Source organism: Choloepus didactylus, assembly GCF_015220235.1.
Source record: "Choloepus didactylus isolate mChoDid1 chromosome 11 unlocalized genomic scaffold, mChoDid1.pri SUPER_11_unloc1, whole genome shotgun sequence".
In the NCBI taxonomy this organism is placed as follows: Eukaryota; Metazoa; Chordata; class Mammalia; order Pilosa; family Megalonychidae; genus Choloepus; species Choloepus didactylus.
Genome location: NW_023637577.1, coordinates 572,562 through 593,163, shown reverse-complemented (window position 1 = coordinate 593,163; position 20,602 = coordinate 572,562). Strand labels below are relative to the sequence as shown.

General features: G+C 37.9%; 1 protein-coding gene across 9 annotated transcripts in view; it reads left to right on the top strand.

The window, feature by feature from the left end:
- Positions 1 to 20,602, top strand: part of NSD1 (nuclear receptor binding SET domain protein 1) — a 227,456-nt gene that overhangs the window by 193,507 nt on the left and 13,347 nt on the right. For all 9 annotated transcript variants that reach the window (XM_037823128.1, XM_037823132.1, XM_037823126.1 and 6 more), the window contains 4 exons: positions 1,854 to 2,123; positions 3,408 to 3,524; positions 8,316 to 8,457; positions 11,825 to 11,931. In XM_037823128.1, the coding sequence (XP_037679056.1) occupies positions 1,854 to 2,123; positions 3,408 to 3,524; positions 8,316 to 8,457; positions 11,825 to 11,931 (636 nt within the window). The remainder of the gene's footprint in view (positions 1 to 1,853; positions 2,124 to 3,407; positions 3,525 to 8,315; positions 8,458 to 11,824; positions 11,932 to 20,602) is intronic.

Below are 20,602 nucleotides of genomic sequence, written 5' to 3'. Positions count from 1 at the left end.
GACGTTCCCAGATACACAAAAGCTGAGGGAGTTCGTCATCATACTTCTGCAGGTTGAAAGGAAAGGACGATAGACAATAGGTCAAAGCCGCATGAAGAAATGGAGATCTCTGGTGGAGGTAACATGAGTAAATCTCAATGTCAGTACTATTATATTTTTGGTTTTTAACCACATTTTACATGAGATCTGAAAGGCAGATTTATAAAATGTGATGAGAAATCACTGTTTGGGACTCATGTTGTATAAACATGTAATTTGTGACAAGAACTACATAAAGGTTGGGGGTGGAGGGACATAGGAACATAGTGTGTGCATACTATTGAAGTTAAGGTGGTATCAAAGCAAATGAGATTGTTACAGATTTAGGATGTTAAATTTAGGCCCGAGGGTAACTACAAAGGAAACATCAAGAGAATACGTAAACTCATAGAGAAAGAAATTAGAGTACAGGTTGTCAGGGGTGTGGGGTCAAGGGGAATAGGGAGTTAATGCAAAGCAGATATAGGATTTCTGTCTGGGGAGAAAGGAAAGTTTAGTAATGGAGGGTGATGAGGGTACCACAACATAAATGAATGTAATAATCCCATTTAATGCTATGCTTTGGAGGGGTTGAGATGGGAAGTTCTGTTATATATGTTCCCACTATTTAAAAAAAAAAATAGAAGAAAGAAAGAGCAACTAGAGAGACAGTGACAGTTAAAAGTACTACATGATCTAGGATGGGATCTAACAAGGGAAGAGAGAAGGCTCAAAAGGACATTATTGAAACATATAAAAAATAGAATACAGACTGTAAGCTTTATATTAGTGTTAAATTTCTTGAACTTGCTAACTACCCTTCTGGTGATTATATAAGTGAATGTCCTTGTTAGGAAATGTAGATGACAGTAGTACGTTTTCAAGGAGCTAAAAAGTGTTTAGAAAATGGATTGATAGATGGATAGATAAGTGGATTGATATATTCTTAAGATAGAATGGTACAGCAAATGGAAAATGTTAAAATTGGTGGATCCTGGGTATCAGGGGTGGGGTGGTTGGGGGGGACAAGGGTATGCTGGAGTTCTCTGTACATGGAATTTGTGTCATTTTTGTAAAGTGTCCTCTTAAATTTGAAAGTACCTTAAAATAAAAAGTTTAAAAGACTAAAAACCCACACAATTCCTGTAAAGTCAAATTTAGCATGTGGGATATGTTTTTCAAGGTTAGTTTGACTGTCTTGGATAATCAAATAGGGGAGATTAATTTTCATAATGTACGCATTCATTGCTATTATGGAACATCTTTTTCTCCCCCCTCAGCATTGTTAATATTTTTAGAAACTGTCTTACATTAATGACTTGGGTACTCATGGTGGCTGTTTGACCATCTTCATGTTTTATTTCACCAGATTTTCACTAGTTTTTAGCATTAGCTCCAATCCTAAATATATGCATGAGTGATGCTGTTATAGTGTATTAAAAAGATTTCAAAATAAAATAGTAAATTTTGAAGTATATCTTTCACATATAGCAAACCAAATTACTCAAAGAAGTTTTCATGTCAGCAATTTCCACCTTAATAATGGTAGGTATTTTTATGGCTCAGTTTAAGTGGCGCCGCCATGTGGCAGTATTACAATTCACTTGACTTACCAGCTTTAAAATTTTAAGTCCATTTATGAATTTTAAAATTTTTTCTGGGGTTCATATTTTGTATACATGAGGCTTCAATTTTATATCAGTCTGCCTAAATCTTAAAAGTTCAAAACCAGGTAAAATTTGGCATTCAACTTCAAGGTAAAGAAATCTTCTTGTGGGAGTCCTGAATAGTCTTACATTGACATGCCTGGTGTACTGTGCTCTGCTCTCCTCCAGGTGAACCGTCCCATTGGCAGGGTCCAGATCTTCACTGCAGATTTGTCTGAAATTCCTCGTTGCAACTGTAAAGCTACTGATGAGAACCCCTGTGGGATAGACTCCGAGTGCATCAACCGCATGCTGCTCTATGAGTGCCACCCCACTGTGTGTCCTGCCGGGGGCCGCTGCCAGAACCAGTGCTTCACCAAACGCCAGTATCCAGAGGTTGAAATTTTTCGCACGTTACAGAGGGGCTGGGGTCTCCGGACAAAAACAGATATTAAAAAGGTGAGCTAAGTATTTCTTGATTACCAAATTTTTTTCTTCTTTGCAGCTGCTTGACAGGATTAATTCTTGATAAGTGTGAGGAATTCATCATGAAGGAAAATAGCATGGTTTAGGGAAACTCCCTGTGTGTCACCACACCCTTCCAGAGTTTGGAAGGTTGAGAATGGGTGGTCACCTATGCATGAGGATGAACAAAAAGGGCATTTCATAGAGATGTTTGACCTTATTTTCTGTTCTGTGACAAGAGAGATAAGAGAGAATAGTGAGAACATGATACAGAGGTGTTATCTATTAATAAAATATATTTTTAATAGGATTAAAACAGGTTTGGGTTAGAATGTGAAGGAGAAGGGTTAGGCGTTTTCTAATAAAGCTGGTTACATCTTCAACTTGAAATTTGGAAAAAACTACAAGTTTCTAATAGATAACATTGTATAGTCTTTGTGTAATAGAAATCTTATGTGACATTTTAATAACCTAAAAGCTTATTCTAGTGACGCTTTGTGAAGAGTTTTATTGAAGTTTGTTTCCAGGAAAGGCAGTGGATATGGCTTGATGTGTTGAGTCATTTGCTGAGTAATTATTACATATTTGTCAGGCAGTGTGCTGGGAGCGCAGTGATCAGTAAGACGTGGTTCATGCTTTCATAAAATTTATATTCTAGAGGGCAGAGACAGATATTGAACAAGTAATTCTCCAGTATGGAAGCATAAAATTACCTTTGGAAGCATGTGGCAAAGAGACTGAAACTTGTTTGTCAATGAAGATATTTTAAGTTGACACTTGAAAGATGAGTTGTTGGCTAAGGGAAGATATGAGTTAAAGCATTGCAGGTAGAGAGAATGTACGTGAAAGCCAATAAGACTGTGGCATGATGTGGTTTAGGAAGAACAGTGGTGTGAAAGATGGAAGAGAGGTAGTCAGGGCCAGGCTCCAAGGAAAAAGATAGTTTTGGGAAACTGACTTTAGGCACCCAGGCTGGTAGAGGCATAGACTATTCCTGTCTTCATTGTAGCCAAGCCTTATTTTGCTTACTACCCTTCCATTCCGGTTGATCTGTAGTGTTCAGCGTGTCTACATCTAACTGGTGGTAGCAATGGTGGGAGAGGGAAGCCATCATATTTAATGTTACGTTTCTGAATAAACCTTTGTAGAAGTGATGAATTGCATGCACATGTTCTGCTTTGGAGAATCCGATATTTCCATTAATTGTTCAAAAATTAAATGTACATATAAATACAATTATGCTTTTGCCATTAAGTCATGAGCTATTTCTCATTCTAGGGAGAATTTGTGAATGAATATGTGGGTGAGTTAATAGATGAAGAAGAGTGCAGAGCTCGAATCCGTTATGCCCAAGAACACGATATCACTAATTTCTATATGCTCACCCTGGACAAAGTAAGTAATGGAAAGTGTTAATTTCCAGGTCATTTCCTCTGTTGAAAGTTTGTGAAATTAGTGTTGTCCCAGCTGTAGTATTTGTAGGCATGCCCGTGTACTGTTCAGAGCAGCAAAATAGAGTCTTTCCTCCATGTCTCTGGAGATTACTTGATCTGGGTTCTGGAGTAGATAAGATTGCTCATTTCTCATTATACATTCATGACCAAAGGTGGTAAAGCTGCTTTTAGCATTCTTTTTTTGTTTTTTTTTTTAACCACCTAAATATATCTGTTAATCCTTAAATGAACAATTTCCATAAATCCCAACTACTCAGACTTTGTGTGGTTGTAATAGCGTTTTTTAAAAACTAAAAACGGGTTTTGTTTGTTTGTTTTCATTAGAAAAGTTGTGGGTTTACCAAACAATACTGCATAAAATACACACACCACCCCACCACCACCACCTTGCACTGATGCGGAACATTTGTTACAATTGATGATAGCACATTCTTATAATTGTACTATTAACAAAAGCCTGTGGTTTAATGTAGAGTTCACTGTGTAGTGTAATTCCAGGGATTTTTTTTTTTTTTTTTAAATTTTTTTGCTGTTACCATTTATACCACCTAACATTTCCCCTTTTAATCATATTTTGATATATTTCAATGCTGTAATTACATTCACAATGTTGTGCTTCCATCACCATCATCCATTAGCAAAACATTTCCATCATTCAGATAGGAACCTTGTACATTTTGAGCCTTAATTTCCCACTCCCTATCCCCACCCCATCCCCTGGTAACCTTTATTCTGGATTCAAACTCTATGAATTTGCTTATTCTAATTGTTTCAAAACAGTAAGATCATATAATATTTGTCCTTTTGTGTCTGGCTTATTTCACTCAGCATAATGTCTTCAGGGTTCATCCATGTTGTCACATGTATCAGCACTTCATTCCTTTTACAGCTGAAAAATATACCACTGTTTTTATACACTACATTTTGTTAATCCATTCATCGATTGATGGACACTTGGGTTGCTTCCATTTTGTGGCAATTGTGAATAATACCGCTGTGAACATCAGTGTGGAAATGTCTGTTCAAGTCCCTGCTTTCAGTTCTTTCGGGTATATTCCTAGTGTAGGATTGCCGGGTCTTATGGGAGTTCTGTAGTAAGCTTTCTGAGGAACTTCCAAACTGTCTTCCATAGTGGCTACACCATTTTATGTTATCACCAACAACATATAAAAGATTTTTTTAATAGCAGCCATTCTAGTAGGTATGAAATGGTATTTCATTGTGGTTTTCGTGGCTAATGATGTTGAACATCTTTTCATGTGCTTTCTGGGCATTGTGTCTCTTCTTTAGGGTCTTGCCCATTTTTTAATTGGGTTGTTTGTCTTTTTGTTGTTAAGTTGAAAGATTTCTTTATACATTTTGGTTATTAAACCTTTATCGGATATGTGATTTCTAAATATTTTTTCCTATTGGAGGTTGTCATTTTACTTTCATAATAAAGTCCTTTTTGGTATGAAAGTTTTTTATTTTGATGAGGTACCATTTGTCTGTTTCTTCGTTTGTTTCTTGTGCTTTCCGTGTAAAATTTAAGTAACCATTGCCTAACAAAAGGTCCTAAAGATGCTTCCTGGTCTTCTATTATGGTCTTCAGTCCATTTTGAGTTTTGATTTTTGTATATGGTATGAGGTAGGGATCCTCCCCCCTGCCCCCCAATAGAGATCTAGTTTTCCTAGCACCATTTGTTGAAGGGACTATTATTTCCCAATTGAGTGGTCTTTGCCACCTTGTCAAAAGTTAGTTGACCATAAATGTGAGGGTTGATTTCTGAGCTCTCAGTTTTATTCCATTGGTATATATATCTTCCCTTGTGTCAGTACCATGCTGTTTTGATTACTATGGCTGTGTAGTAAGTTTTAAGATCAGGAAGTGTGAGTCTTCCAACTCCATTATTTTGCAAGGTGGCTTTAGCTGTTCTGGGCCTCTTACCCTTTGCTATAAATTTGATGATTGGCTTTTCCATTTCTGCAAAGAAGGTTGCTGCAATTTTGATTGGGATTATATTGAATCTGTGAATTGCTTTGGATAATATTGACACCTTAACAATATTTGGTCTTCCAACCTATGAACATGGAATGTCCTTCCATTTATTTAGGTCTTTAACTTCTGTTAGCAGTGTTTTGTCATTTTCTGTGTATAAGTCCTTTACATCCTTGGTTAGATATAGTCCTAGATATTTGATTCTTTTTGTTACTATTGCAAATGAAATTTTTTTCTTTATTTCTTCTTCTCATTGTTCATTGCTTGTGTGTAAAAACAATATGGATTTTGCGTGTTGATCTTATTCTCTGCCACTTCGCTGAATTCATTTATTAGCTCTAGGAGCTTTTTTGTGGATTTTTCAGGATTTTCTGTATATAGGATCATATCATCTGAAAATAGTTAAAGTTTTGCTACTTCCTTTCCAATTTGGGTGCCTTTTCTTATTCCTGCCTAATTGCTCCAGTGAGTTTTGAGTACAGTGTTGAATAACAGTGGTAGTGGTGACAGTGGGCATCCTTTTCTTTTTCCTGATCTTAGAGGAAAGCTCTCAGTCTTTCACTGTTAAGTAGGATGTTAACTGTGGGCTTTCCATATATTTCCTTTTTCATGTTAAGGAAGTTTCCTTCTGTTCCCCGTGTTCTGAGTGTTTTTATCAAGAAGGGATGCTGTATTTTTTCAAATGCTTGTCTGCATCAATTAAGATGATCATGTGTGTGTGTTTATATTAATTAATTTTCTTATGTTGAACTCACCTTGCATACCAGGGATAAATTGCACTTGATCATGGTGTATATGTTCTTGGATTTTGCTAGTATTATATTGAGGGTTTTTGCATTTATATTCATGACAGGTTGACATGTAGTTTTTTTTCTTGTGATACCTTTATCCAGCTTTGGTATGAGGGTGATGTTGGCCTCGTTGAATGAGTTAGGAAGTGTTCCCCCCTCTTCAAGTTTTTGGAAGAGTTTGAGCCTAATTGGAGTTGTGTCTTCTTGGAATGTTTGGTAGAATTCTCCTGTGAAGCCATCTGGTCCTGGGATTTTCTTTGTTGGGAGAATTTTGATGAATGATTCGATCTCTTTATTAGTAATTAGTTTGTTGAGATCTGTTTTCTGTATTGTTTTGCTTGTTTCTAAGAATTTGTCCATTTTAACTAGGTTATCTAATTTATTGGCATATAGTTGTTCACAGTATCCTCTTATAGTTCTTTTTATTTCATCGAGGTTGGTAGTAATGTTTCGCTTTTCATTTCTGATTTTTGTTATTTATATTCTCTTTTTTTCTTTGTCCATCCACCTAAAGGTTTGTCAGTTTTATTGATTTAGCGGTCTGTCTTTGGGCATTATGTCTTTTAGTGTTTTTCCTGTAGGATAATAACTTAAAGCCAGAAGAGTAAATAATCATTCTTTTACCCTTTAAAAAAAAATTTGTGAATTTTTTTGTGGTCACATATACACAACACAAAATTTGCCATTTTAACCACTTTCATGTTGTACGGTTCATTGACATTAGTTACATAGGCAATATTCTGCTACCAACACCACCACCCTTTACCAAAACTTTTCCATCATTTCATCATCCCAGAAACTCTCTACCCATTAGACAATAAACCTTCATTCCCCATCCCTACCCCTTGGTAACCTTTAATCTACCTTCTCTCTCTCTAAATTTGCTTATTCTTGTTATTTTCATATTTAAAGTAATATAATTATATTTTGTTTCTTGTTTACCTCACTTAACATAATGTCTTCAGGGTTTATCTGTGTTGTAGTATGCATCAGAACTTCATTCGTTTCTCTGGCTGAATAATACTCTTTTGTATTGATACACCATGTGTTGTTTTTTTTTTAACCCATTCTTCTGTTGATGAATACATGTGTTATTTCCACCTTTGGGTTACTCTGCTTCTATGAACATTGGTGTGCAAATAAATAACTGTTCCTGTTTTCTATTCTTTGGGGTATTTACCTAGGAGTAGAATTGCTCCTTTTACCCTTTTATTTTATAGATTGAGAAACGGATTTGTTTGTGTTTAATTAGCATATTGTACATGGTCGTATAAATTGTTTGTAGAGCTGAGCTTAGAAACCAAGTTACCTTGCCAATTATAGGATTTCTCTGAGGAGTTTCATTTCATTGATGCCTAGAATTGTATTTGGAACTTATTTCTAAATTTAGCATCTAGTGTGTTTGTTCTCCATGTAGCTGAGATTCCTCTTTGCAACTGAATATGAGCTTCTGTTAGCTTTTTTTTCCCAATATTTTTGTATAACTTTGTGAATATTTATCAGGTCATACACTTAAAATTTATGAAGTCCTCTCCTCTATATATCCTGATTCACCTTTTTTGGGATATGTACAGTCATCAGTATTTAAGTCTCCTTAGTGATTTCTTCTGTGCAGCCAGTGTAGAGAAATACCTAATTAGAGGTGGGAGAAATGCATTCTTCTTGGGAGTGGGTTTTCAAACTTCGGTATACATGATGGGCTTGTTACAACACAGATTACTGGGCCCCGCCCCAAAGTTTCTGCCTCACTGTATATGGAGCACAACCGAAGAGTTTGCATTTCTAAGTTACTTCCAGCTGGGGATGCTGTTGTGGTCCAGGGAGCACAGTTTGAGAACCACTGCTTTAGGAGATTCAAATTTTACAAAGAGGACCTCCACCTTGTTGTAGAACATAGTCTATTGTAATCAACAATAGCAGAAGTCTCAGGAAGTCTGATAAGGAGCTTCTCTTGGGATTCTAGGACCGGATCATTGATGCTGGACCCAAAGGAAACTATGCACGGTTCATGAATCATTGCTGCCAGCCCAACTGTGAAACACAGAAGTGGTCTGTGAATGGTGATACCCGTGTTGGCCTTTTTGCCCTGAGTGACATCAAAGCAGGTAAGAGTCATTTAACTATTGTGTAAAATCTGGAGCTAAGAACTGAATTTTAGGTTTTATCATCTAAAATTTCCATATGTCCTATACTACAGAATGAGGTGCGCAAACTCCCGAGGACTTTGCAGGTGGTACCAGAAGGATACATACATTTCCAGACCTTTAACCTGTATTTAAACTCCCTGAAAACTGGTCTACCTTAGAAAGCTCCAGGTCTCTCCTTTCTTCCCTTTTACAGTCATTCTTCTCCCACTTTATAAACCAGTGACTCATCTCTCACCTATCCAAATCTTATGGGTTGTGGTCCCAAACAACAATAACAACATAAAAAAAAAAAAAAAAACCTCACTTCTGGGGTGCCAAAGAACTGGACATTTGGAGAATGCACAGCTCCTATTGTAGCATGCCTATGTGCCTGTCTCTCTAGGAGTTAGGCTGCTGACATAAGATGGTTGTAACCAGGACAAGTGTGAGGATGTTTGTTTTAATTGAAAATAAATCTTACATGGTTTTGTTGTTTGACAGTATAGTTATATGGTGGATGTTTTCCATAAGTTGAAGTGGCTAAATCTTGTAGTGCCAAGGTTTTGATGAAAATATTTAAAACATACATACATATGCGTATCGTGCCCTCTAAAGAGCATGGTTTTGAAAATATTTGGATTTTTATAAAGGCCGTGGATTTAGAAATGTATAAGAAAGTGTACATAATTTTTCAAAATGGGTTTTGCGGAGACATGGGCAAAATGTTTGAAGATCCTTGTCCTACACTCAAAATAAAATGGGATTGTCCTAGGTAGTATGTAATTGGCAGTTGTATGGTATATTTATTGTTGATGTACAAATCCCATATTTAATTTAAAAATTTTAAATAATTAAAGAACAATTTGGTCAGCTCCTGGTTTTTTTTTTTATTCTTTTAAAAAAAATCTGTTATCTTCCTTATCCCCTACCCCCCACCCCAGTGTATCTTTTCCCAACAATTTAAATATACTACCCAGGAGTCTTTTAGGCTCTTCAGAATTTTAGAGGTCGTGACAATTTTTTTTTAATGTTTAAGCAATCCACTAGCTCCTTTTTCCTGTTGTGCATTTTCTTCACTTTAAGTATTAAGTGACTAAGGTAGCAGCATTTGAGCATCACTGCACTGTACTCTGCTCTACTAAATGATACTGTTTTTTTTTTTCAGTGATATTTGGCTTTCTTTATTACATGCCTACAAATTTTCTAAATTGTACATTCTACCTATTTTCTTTTTTAAAATTCAGTTTTTTAGCACATAACTTGATATCAGTATCTCATATTTGCGTAGCATGCTGTAAGTTTTAAAATAATTCCCCTCAAATAATTATAAATTATAAACTACCATCCTTTTATTCTAGATAAGGAAACTAAGTCAAGAAAGGTAAAAAAAAAAAATGTGCCATAGGTCACAAAATCAAAATGCAGACAAATACTATATTTCAGTCTATTATTGTTTCCCATCATACTTTAAAACAGCATTGAGAATAAAGTCTTTAAACAGCCTATTTACATAATTTTTTTTAATTTTTTTTATTAAATTCAGTTTTATTGAGATACATTCACACACCACACAATCATCCATGGTGTACAATCAGCTGTCCACAGTATGATAATACAGTTATGCATTCATCACCACAATCTGTCTGTGAACATTTTCCTTACATCAGAAAGAACCAGAACAAGAATAAAAAATAAAAGTGAAAAAAGAACACCCAAATCATCCCCCCATCCCACCCCATTTGTCCTTTAGTTTTTAGCCCCAATTTTCTGCTCATCCATACACTAGATAAAGGGGGTGTGATCCACAAGGTCTTCACAATCACTGTCACCCCTTGTAATCTATATTATTATATAATTGTCTTCAGGAGTCCAGACGGCTGGGTTGGAGTTTGGTAGTTTCAGGTATTTACTTCTAGCTATTCCTATACATTAAAACCTAAGAGGTGTTATCTATATAGTGCATAAGAATGTCCACCAGAGTGACCTCTCAGCTCCATTTGAAATCTCTCAGCTACTGAAACTATTTCGTCTCATTTTGCATCCCCCTTTTGGTCAAGAAGATACTCTCAGTCCCACGATGCCAGGTCCAGGTTCATCCCCAGGAGTCATATTCTGCATTGCCAGGGAGATTTACAATGATACTGATTTTTAAAGTGATGAATTGTGTCAGGTTTTTGCAATGGACTGCTTGAAAGTAAACTGAATAGATTTCTGCTTTTGTAACAGAAATTGTCAAATGAATGCTATAGAAGCTATCATTTGTTAGGTACCAGACACTGTTAATTATCTCATTTAACTAATCCTTGCAAAGGTGCTGTAAAGTAGGTGATGTTATACCTTTGTTACTGGCATTCCTAGAGCTGACACCTCTCGTTCTTCCTTTTTCTCTGTAAACCACCCTGATGGGGTAGGAGACATTAGTCCTCTTTATTGAAAACTCAAATGCTACTCAATCACATGACTTCAGTTCTTACTTTTCTTCTGGCTCATTTGAGTTCACATTTCCCAGGGTCTCCCATCTGTACAAGAAGGGTGCCTGTCCAACCACCTCTAGACACAGACTTCTCTTTCTCTTCTGTGCTCTCTCAGCTCAGCTATATGATGTGGGAATTCAGAGACCTTGTTCCAGTCCTCATTTGGCTGCCAGTCTGCTGGCTGGGGAGGGGGAAATGAGACAGAATGTGCTAAGTGCCAAGCATAGTGCCAGCAGATGAAACCAGAACTTCTCAGCCTGCTCTCCTCCTTATTCATCAACTTCCTAGGCTCGTCACCACCTACCACTTACTGTGTTCCATGTGTGCCATATGCAGTCCTCGTTTCTATCTTTTCCAGTACCCTTTGCCATCCTCAGTCAGTGCAGACCCCTCAAGGATTATTTCATATTGGATTATTTTCTAGAATGGTATTGATCTTACTTTTATGAGTGTTAATACCTTCTGATTTAGCCCCTGGTGCAGTTATGTTTTCATAGTAGATGCCCAGTAAGCAGCAAAGTTATGCCAAGGATCCTGCTATCTTGTACATGTTTATTTGGGGGAGTTGCATTATAAGCACATTAATTTACAAAAATTTGCTATGCAGAAAAATTAGCACTTCTATAGTAAAAGTTATTTTAAATATTACATGTTATGTCCTTTAAGTAATTCTGTTATTAAATTGTATTAGATACTTAATTCTTCTACAGGAATAGAATTTATTAATATTATCAGAGTTAGAGTTAATAAATCCTCCTTTTTATCCTCCTTGTAAAATAAATCTATTCTCTTGGAAGTCAGTATCCTTTGTGATTGTTACAGAAATAATGTAATTAAAACAGGTATTACTGTTTTCATGTTCTCTTATGCAGGCACTGAGCTTACCTTCAACTACAACCTAGAATGTCTTGGGAATGGAAAGACTGTTTGCAAATGTGGAGCCCCGAATTGCAGTGGCTTTCTGGGTGTAAGGCCAAAGGTACCACTCTCCAAACTTCTGCTTTGGGAATAATGGCACTCCCTTCCATAACAACATCAGGGCTGGGTCTTCATCTTAAGATGCTTTTTGGAAATAGTGCCATTGAATAGGTATTATAGGGCTATTGGCAATTTACTAAGCATTCTGATGATCAGCACAAGAGATTGTCTTTGAATATTGTTGAAGTGTTTTGAGCAATATGGCTTTCAATTGATGATACCTTCAAGTTTAGAAAATGAACCACTTACTGGTTCCTTACTGATTCCAGCTGATCTCAGTTATATGTCCTAACAAGCCACTTAGATTTCTATGTATCTGACCCTTTCTGTGCCGTTTGTCTCTCCCTTTTTAAAGATTACGAAGAATTTACAGTTGAATCTAAGATTCTAAAGGTAGTATAACACTACAGATAAAAACAGGACCCTTCACCTCACTGTCGTAACAAGTTTAGCCTTTGTTGTAAATCTTAATTATTTTTTATGTACCCATTAACTGAATTATAATTCTGTAACCATTAAGTCCTGTTTATAAGTTTCTATCCTGCTTTTCATAAATACAAAAATTATTTTCCTTTCTGTTACATAGGCTTCTTAACCGTCATTTTTAGTGAGTTTAATTTTCCATATTATGGGTGGATCATAATAGATTAACATCTGATATTTCCAGATTCCTCTTTCACAAGTAACAACACATTGAAAATTGAAGTTTAATTTTGATGCAAAGTAAACTATACAGTGACTCCAATTGGGTTATTTCCCATTATGCTTTTTTTATTATGAAGCTCAACATTAAAAACTGAAAAATGCAAATTAGTAAAAAACAAATAAGAAAAGAGAGTAACTCATCTTAAGCTATCATACATGAAGATGAAGAATATCCACTAATTATTCTTTTATCTTGTTAAATAGGGGAAGTCATCTTTAATTATATTGTGTTGGGTTGGTTTTGGTTTTGGTTGGTTAATTTATCTTTTTCCTTAGGATGTCTAGTTGACTTGTTTTCTGTGAATTAAAATGGTGATTGAGTAGAGCCTGTATTAGTTAGGGTTTTCTAGGGAAACAGAACCAAGAGATATCTATAAATATAAGATTTTATAAAGGTGTCTCATGCAACTGTGGGGATGCACGAGTCCAAATTTCCACAGGGCAGGTTGCATGCGTCCAAATTCTGTAGGGCAGGCAGCGAACTGGCAACTCTGATGGAGGTATTCGATGAACTCCTCAGGAAATGCTTTACTGGCTAGCCGAAGAGGTAGTGAAGGTCCTCTCTCTCTCTCTCTTAAAAGTCTTCAACTGATTGGATTAAATACAGCTGATTGAATTCTCTCATTGTGGAAGACATGTCCTTTGTTGATGTACTTAGTCACGGATGCAGTCGATTGACTCAAGATTTAATAAACCAGCCTTCTGGTTTATTAACCAGCCACAAATGTCCTTGCAATAATGGTTAGACCACTGCTTGCTTGACCAGAGACCTGGACACCATCACCTGGTCAAGTTGACACATGAACCGTAACCATCACAGTCCACCCCTTGTCAACTTGCAGTTATACACATCACCTTAAACCATATTTTATGTCTAAATAGAGAACAATAACAGACATATATTTCACCTAACAGTACTCAGCTGTCCTGCGTACAACCGGAAACACACTAAATCTCTCCAGAATATGGTGCAAGTCCTTGGGTGACATTGACTCTTAAACTTGATTTCCTTTAACTTAAATACTGCAAAATGAACAGTACAGTTTATGTCGTATGATAAGGATGTAAGATAGAGAAGAAAACAAAGATATTTGCTTTACAAACAAGTACAAGCACATTTTTAGCAAAACAAGGAGGAAATATTCATGCCACCATAGTCCTCGTTTCTGTAACTGGTCACGTGGTCATAGTCATATTTATCACTACCTTCCTCCACTACCCATTCCATGTTTCCTTTACCCTCAGCAAGCACTTCATCTGGCTGTGGTCCTTTGCCTGGTGGGGTGACCCAAACCTTCATTCTTGAAGTTTCTTGGCCATTGGTAGTCCTTCCTGGACTGGGATGTTGCAGTTTTCCATTGACTTTAATCACAGGGCATGGTAGTACTAAGAGACACCCTAGGGGATCTCCTGCATTCCAGGAAAACTCTTCTTTACCTCCATTGTGTAGTTGTAGTGCTATAGTCAGGATCAGTCACCCCAGCCATACAGTAATCCGCTTCCTTGCCTGTTGATTCAGAGGCATGAGAAGCTCAAAGTGGCCAAGTGCTAGTTTTGACTTCCAGTTCAGTGGAATTATTTTTGTGTTTCCTGGTGGGAGCACTCGTCCTTCTGGAATGAAGGCTTGTAGACCAGCAGAGCTTAAGCTTTAAGGGACAGGAAACAGAACTTTTCCTAGTGGATCACTAGGAGTGATAGTGAGTGGTGCCACTCCTGTTTCCATCCCTTGATTACTGGACCCATGAATCCTGGCCATAGGAGAAACAACCTCATAGAGTGGACACTGATTCAGAGCATACACAGCCTCCTGGAGGACCCTGCCCCAGCCCTGCAAGGTACTGCCACCTAGTTGGTGCCATAATTGAGTCTTCAAAAGGCCATTCTGCTGTTCTATTAACCCAGCTGCTTTTGGATGATGGGGAACATGGTAAGACCAGAGAATTCCATGAGCATGTGCCCATCCCCTCACTTCATGTGCTGTTAAGTGGTTTCCTTGGTCAGAAGCAATGCTGTGTGGAATGCCTTGATAGTGGACAAGGCATTCCGTAAATCCATGGATGGTAGTTTTGACAGAAGCATTGCATGTAGGGAAGGCAAAACCGTATGTGGATTATGTATCTATTCCAGTGAGAACAAATCGCTGCCCTTTCCATGTTGGAAGTGGTCCAATGTAATCAACCTGCCACCAGGTAGCAGGCTGATCACCTCGGGGAATGGTGCCACATCAGGGACTGAGTGTGGGTCTCTGCTGCTGGCAGATTGGGCACTCAGCAGTGGCTGTGGCCAGGTCAGCCTTGGTGAGTGGAAGTCCATGTTGCTGAGTATGTCTATTCCAATTATGCATTCCAGAACTGGGGAAATAACCACAGAATGGGTTCGGGGACCCACTGGACCCACTGTGTGACAAACCTCAGCTAAAACTCCATCGATCTCCTGACCGCCATAAGCCCCAACTCTGACTGGTGGACCAGTGTGATGTTTTGGATCTCCTGGAATTAATGTCACTTCTGAACTAGTGTCTAATAATCCATGAAATATCTGATCATTTCCTTTTCACCAATGCACAGTTACCCTGGTAAAAGGCCTTAGGTGCCCCCCAAGGGTACCCAGACTTTCCCTCATTCAAGGGGCTCTGGTTCTATAAACTGTCTCAAGTCTGGGAATTGACTAAGGGGCCATGACTATTTTTGTAATTCAAGGTAGACTTTTGTTCACTTGACCTAGAATTCCTCTGGTTATACAGATCAAACAAGAATTTAGTAGACTGCCGGTCTATTTTACATCTAGGTATTCCATGATCTACTAGCAAACACCATAAATCTCTCAAATCAGATTATTTTGACTGCTGCCTTGAGCCTGTTGTCTGTTATAGTAGCCACACCTACCTTGTCTTTGGTGATTAATTGCTGCCATGTGGCTTCCAACTTGGAATCCGATTATCCCCATTGTGTTTAGGGATTCCAGCTCAGTGATAGCAGTTACCACAGTAATATCTGATCTGCAGGGAAGGGCAACTACAGAGCTCTTCAGGGATGGTGGAGCTAGTCTCACAAATTTATTCTTCACAGTCCTGGTAGAAAGGTGTGTTCTCTGGATGTTCTGGGGGGGTGTGAGCAGGTCTTCCATGATAAATCCACTCTAACATTCCAATCTCTCTAAGCCTTTGAATCCCCTCCTCTACATTATACCAGGGCAGTTTTGGCATTTCAACCTCAGATAATGTCTGCCGCCTTTTGATCCATGTTTCAGCCAACCACCCAAACAAACTGTTAATGCCCTTTCTAACCCCTCGAGCTACAACATTGAATGCAGAATCTTTGCTTAGTGGGCCCATATCAATAAATTCAGCCTGATCCAACTTTATATTCCTTCCACCATTATTCCACACCCTTAATATCCATTCCCATGCATATTCCCCTGATTTCTGTTTATATAAATTGGAAAACTCATGCAGTTCTTCTGGAGTATAGTATACATCCTTTGTACCTCACCCCTTGGGGCCTGTTTGGACTTTAGTCTGGTTATAGGTCTTGAAGCAAAGACTGGTGGTGGGGGTGGGTCATGAAAAGAATTAGAAGTATCCCTCAGGCCATTTACCTCAAGACATTCTGTTGTAGTTTCATCTCCTGAAACAGGATTAATCTCTCCAGAGTAGTGAGGGCTGCTTCCTTGGGAGGTAATTATAGCTTTAGCAGGCACTAGAAGGGTTAATCTCTTTAGGTGGAGGTTGGATGGCAGGCTTCTGGGGCAGACTGGGGCAGAGACTGGAGGTTGGGAAGATGTTTCCTCAAAGCAGGCTGGAGATTGGGTAGCTGTCTCCTCAGGGCAGACTGGAGGGGAGAGGGGCATGTTTCCTCAGGGCAAACCATTACAGGTATGTCTAGCAAAGACTCAGCAGAATCTAGGGTTCCAGTGTCCTCAGTACTATTATTATCAATCCGTATGTCCCCATCCCAAATTTCAGGATCCCATTCTTTTCTAATCAGTGCCTTTACTTTAACAGTAGACACCCGCAAGATTGAGGTTTTAGTTTATGTTGTAAATCTTCTACTCGCACAATGAGAGTCTGGGTCTGGTTTTCAGAAATCCCAAGTCTGCAGCCACAAGAAATAAGATTTTCTTTCAGGGCACACATAGAAACCTTTACATCTGTCATACAGTGCTTAAGTTTCAAATTTGAAGCCTTTGGCTCATCCCTTTCTCTTATAACTTTTTCCAGCATATCTACGAGCAACCAGCCAACATCATTATACCTCTTAACTCCACAAAACTCTGTTAAAGTGTCAAAAACACTGTCACCCAGAGCCTTGCTTCCTATGAGTATGATTAGGAGAATCAAACGGTGATATTTTGTGTATCTCCATTGCCAACTCACGCCATAGAGTGTCAGTGCTATCTTGATTATTGGAAATGGAGTCATTAGTGCTTTGAATCTAATCAGAGTAGAAAACCAATTGTAAAAGCCCATTTTATGATTCTGTTTCTCAAGAATCACTCCTGGTACCAAGCTGTATTAGTTAGGATTCTCTAGGGAAACAGAACCAACAAGAGATATCTATAAACATGAAATTTTTTTTTTTTTTAATTCAGTTTTATTGAAATATATTCACAAACCATACAGTCATCCATGGTATACAATCAACTGTTCACAGTATGATCATATAGTTATGCGTTCATCACCACAATCTATTTCTGAACATTTTCCTTACATCAGAAAGAATCAGAATAAGAATAAAAAATAAAAGTGAAAAAAGAATACCCAAACCATCCCCCCATCCCACCCTATTTGTCATTTAGTTTTTACTCCCATTTTTCTACTGATTTTTTTTCAATTTTTTAACTTTGTTTATCAAAAAATTAAAAACAAACAGGCAAACAACAACCAAAAAAACCCCACAACATTTCAAACAAAGCAATGGATTAAGGAAAACAAATAACCTAAAATAACTACTTTGCTTCCAATATGTTCCTACCATACCCCAAGAAAATTAATAAACCATGTCCAAACAGAGGACTAAGAAAAACAAATAATCCAAAATAACTACATTGCTTCCAACATGTTCCTTCCATACCCCAAGAAAATTAACAACCCCTAAGAAAACAAAGGAATAAGAGAAAAAAAAAACCTAAAATAACTCTATTGCTTCCAACATGATCTTACTATATCCAAGAAAGTTTACAAACCATAATCATTCCTGAGCATTCCCATAACATTGAGATTACCCTCCATAGTTTATCTGTTCTTATTAGATTATCATTCCCCCTCCACTAATTGGTATCTCTAGGTCCCCTACATTCTACAGTATAAAACATTGTACATTTTTCACAGAATTCACATTAGTGGTAACATACAATATCTCTCTTTTTGTGCCTGGCTTATTTTGCTCAGCATTATGTCTTTTTTTTTTTTTTTTTTTTTTTTTTTAATATTAATTTTATTTATATATATTAATATACCACGCAGTCATACAAAACAAATCGTACTTTCGATTGTTCACAGTACCATTACATAGTTGTACATTCATCACCCAAATCAATCCCTGAGACCTTCATTAGCACACACACAAGAATAACAAGAATAATAATTAGAGTGAAAAAGAGCAATTGAAGTAAAAAAGAACACTGGGTACCTTTGTCTGTTTGTTTCCTTCCCCTATTTTTCTACTCATCCATCCATAAACTAGACAAAGGGGAGTGTGGTCCTTATGGCTTTCCCAATCCCCTTGTCACCCCTCATAAGCTACATTTTTATACAACTGTCTTCGAGATTCATGGGTTCTGGGTTGTAGTTTGATAGTTTCAGGTATCCACCACCAGCTACCCCAATTCTTTAGAACCTAAAAAGGGTTGTCTAAAGTGTGCGTAAGAGTGCCCACCAGAGTGACCTCTCGGCTCCTTTTGGATTCTCTCTGCCACTGAAGCTTATTTCATTTCCTTTCACATCCCCCTTTTGGTCAAGAAGATGTTCTCCGTCCCACGATGCCGGGTCTACATTCCTCCCCGGGAGTCATATTCCACGTTGCCAGGGAGATTCACTCCCCTGGGTGTCTGATCCCACGTAGGGGGGAGGGCAGTGATTTCACCTTTCAAGTTGGCTTAGCTAGAGAGACAGGGCCACATCTGAGCAACAAAGAGGCATTCGGGAGGAGGCTCTTAGGCACAACCATAGGGAGGCCTAGCCTCTCCTTTGCAGCAACCGTCTTCCCAATGGTAAAACCTGTGGTAGAGGGCTGAACCCATCAAACCACCAGTCCCCTATGTCTGTGGTCATGTTAGCAACCATGGAGGTGGGGTAGGCGAATACCCCTGCATTCTCCACAGGCTCCTCAAGGGGGCACTACATCTTTTTTTTTTTTTTTAACTTTCCCTTCTTTTTTAAATCAACTGTATGAAAAAAAAGTTAAAAAGAAAACAAACATACAATAAAAGAACATTTCAAAGAGACCATAACAAGGGAGTAAGAAAAAGACAACTAACCTAAGATAACTGCTTAACTTCCAACATGTTCCTACTTTACCCCAAGAAAGTTACCTAATATAGGAACATTTCTGTGAACTTGCTCCTACTATATCCATCAGAAATTCACAGACCATAGTCATTCCTGGGCATCCCCAGAACGTTAAATAGCTTATCTGTTCTTGGATTATTGTTCCCCCTTCCTTAATTGCTCTCTATTGCTAGTTCCCCTACATTCTACATTATAAGCCATTTGTTTTACATTTTTCAAAGTTCACATTAGTGGTAGCATATAATATTTCTCTTTTTGTGCCTGGCTTATTTCGCTTAGCATTATGTCTTCAAGGTTCATCCATGTTCTCATATGTTTCACCAGATCGTTCCTTCTTACTGCCGCGTAGTATTCCATCGTGTGTATATACCACATTTTATTTATCCACTCATCTGTTGAAGGACATTTGGGTTGTTTCCATCTTTTGGCAATTGTGAATAATGCTGCTATGAACATTGGCGTGCAGATATCTGTTCGTGTCACTGCTTTCCGATCTTCCGGGTATATACCGAGAAGTGCAATCGCTGGATCGAATGGTAACTCTATATCTAGTTTTCTAAGGAACTGCCAGACTGACTTCCAGAGTGGCTGAATCATTATATAGTCCCACCAACAGTGAATAAGAGTCCCAATTTCTCCACATCCCCTCCAGCATTTGTAGTTTCCTGTTTGTTTAATGGCAGCCATTCTAACCGGTGTTAGGTGGTATCTCATTGTGGTCTTAATTTGCATCTCTCTAATAGCTAGTGAAGCTGAACATTTTTTCATGTGTTTCTTGGCCATTTGTATTTCCTCTTCAGAGAACTGTCTTTTCATATCTTTTGCCCATTTTATAATTGGGCCGACTGTACTATTGTCATTGAGTTGTAGGATTTCTTTATATATGCAAGATATCAGTCTTTTGTCAGATACATGGTTTCCAAAAATTTTTTCCCATTGAGTTGGCTGCCTCTTTACCTTTTTGAGAAATTCCTTTGAGGTGCAGAAACTTCTAAGCTTGAGGAGTTCCCATTTATCTATTTTCTCTTTTGTTGCTTGTGCTTTGGGTGTAAAGTCTAGGAAGTGGCCGCCTAATACAAGGTCTTGAAGATGTTTTCCTACATTATCTTCTAGGAGTTTTATGGTACTTTCTTTTATATTGAGATCTTTGGTCCATTTTGAGTTAATTTTTGTGTAGGGGGTGAGGTAGGGGTCCTCTTTCATTCTTTTGGATATGGATATCCAACTCTCCCAGCCACATTTGTTGAAAAGACCATTATGACTCAGTTCAGTGACTTTGGGGGGCCTTATCAAAGATCAGTCGGCCATAGATCTGAGGGTCTATCTCCGAATTCTCAATTCGATTCCATTGATCTATATGTCTATCTTTGTGCCAGTACCATGCTGTTTTGGCAACTGTGGCTTTATAATAAGCTTCAAAGTCAGGGAGGGTAAGTCCTCCCACTTCGTTTTTCTTTTT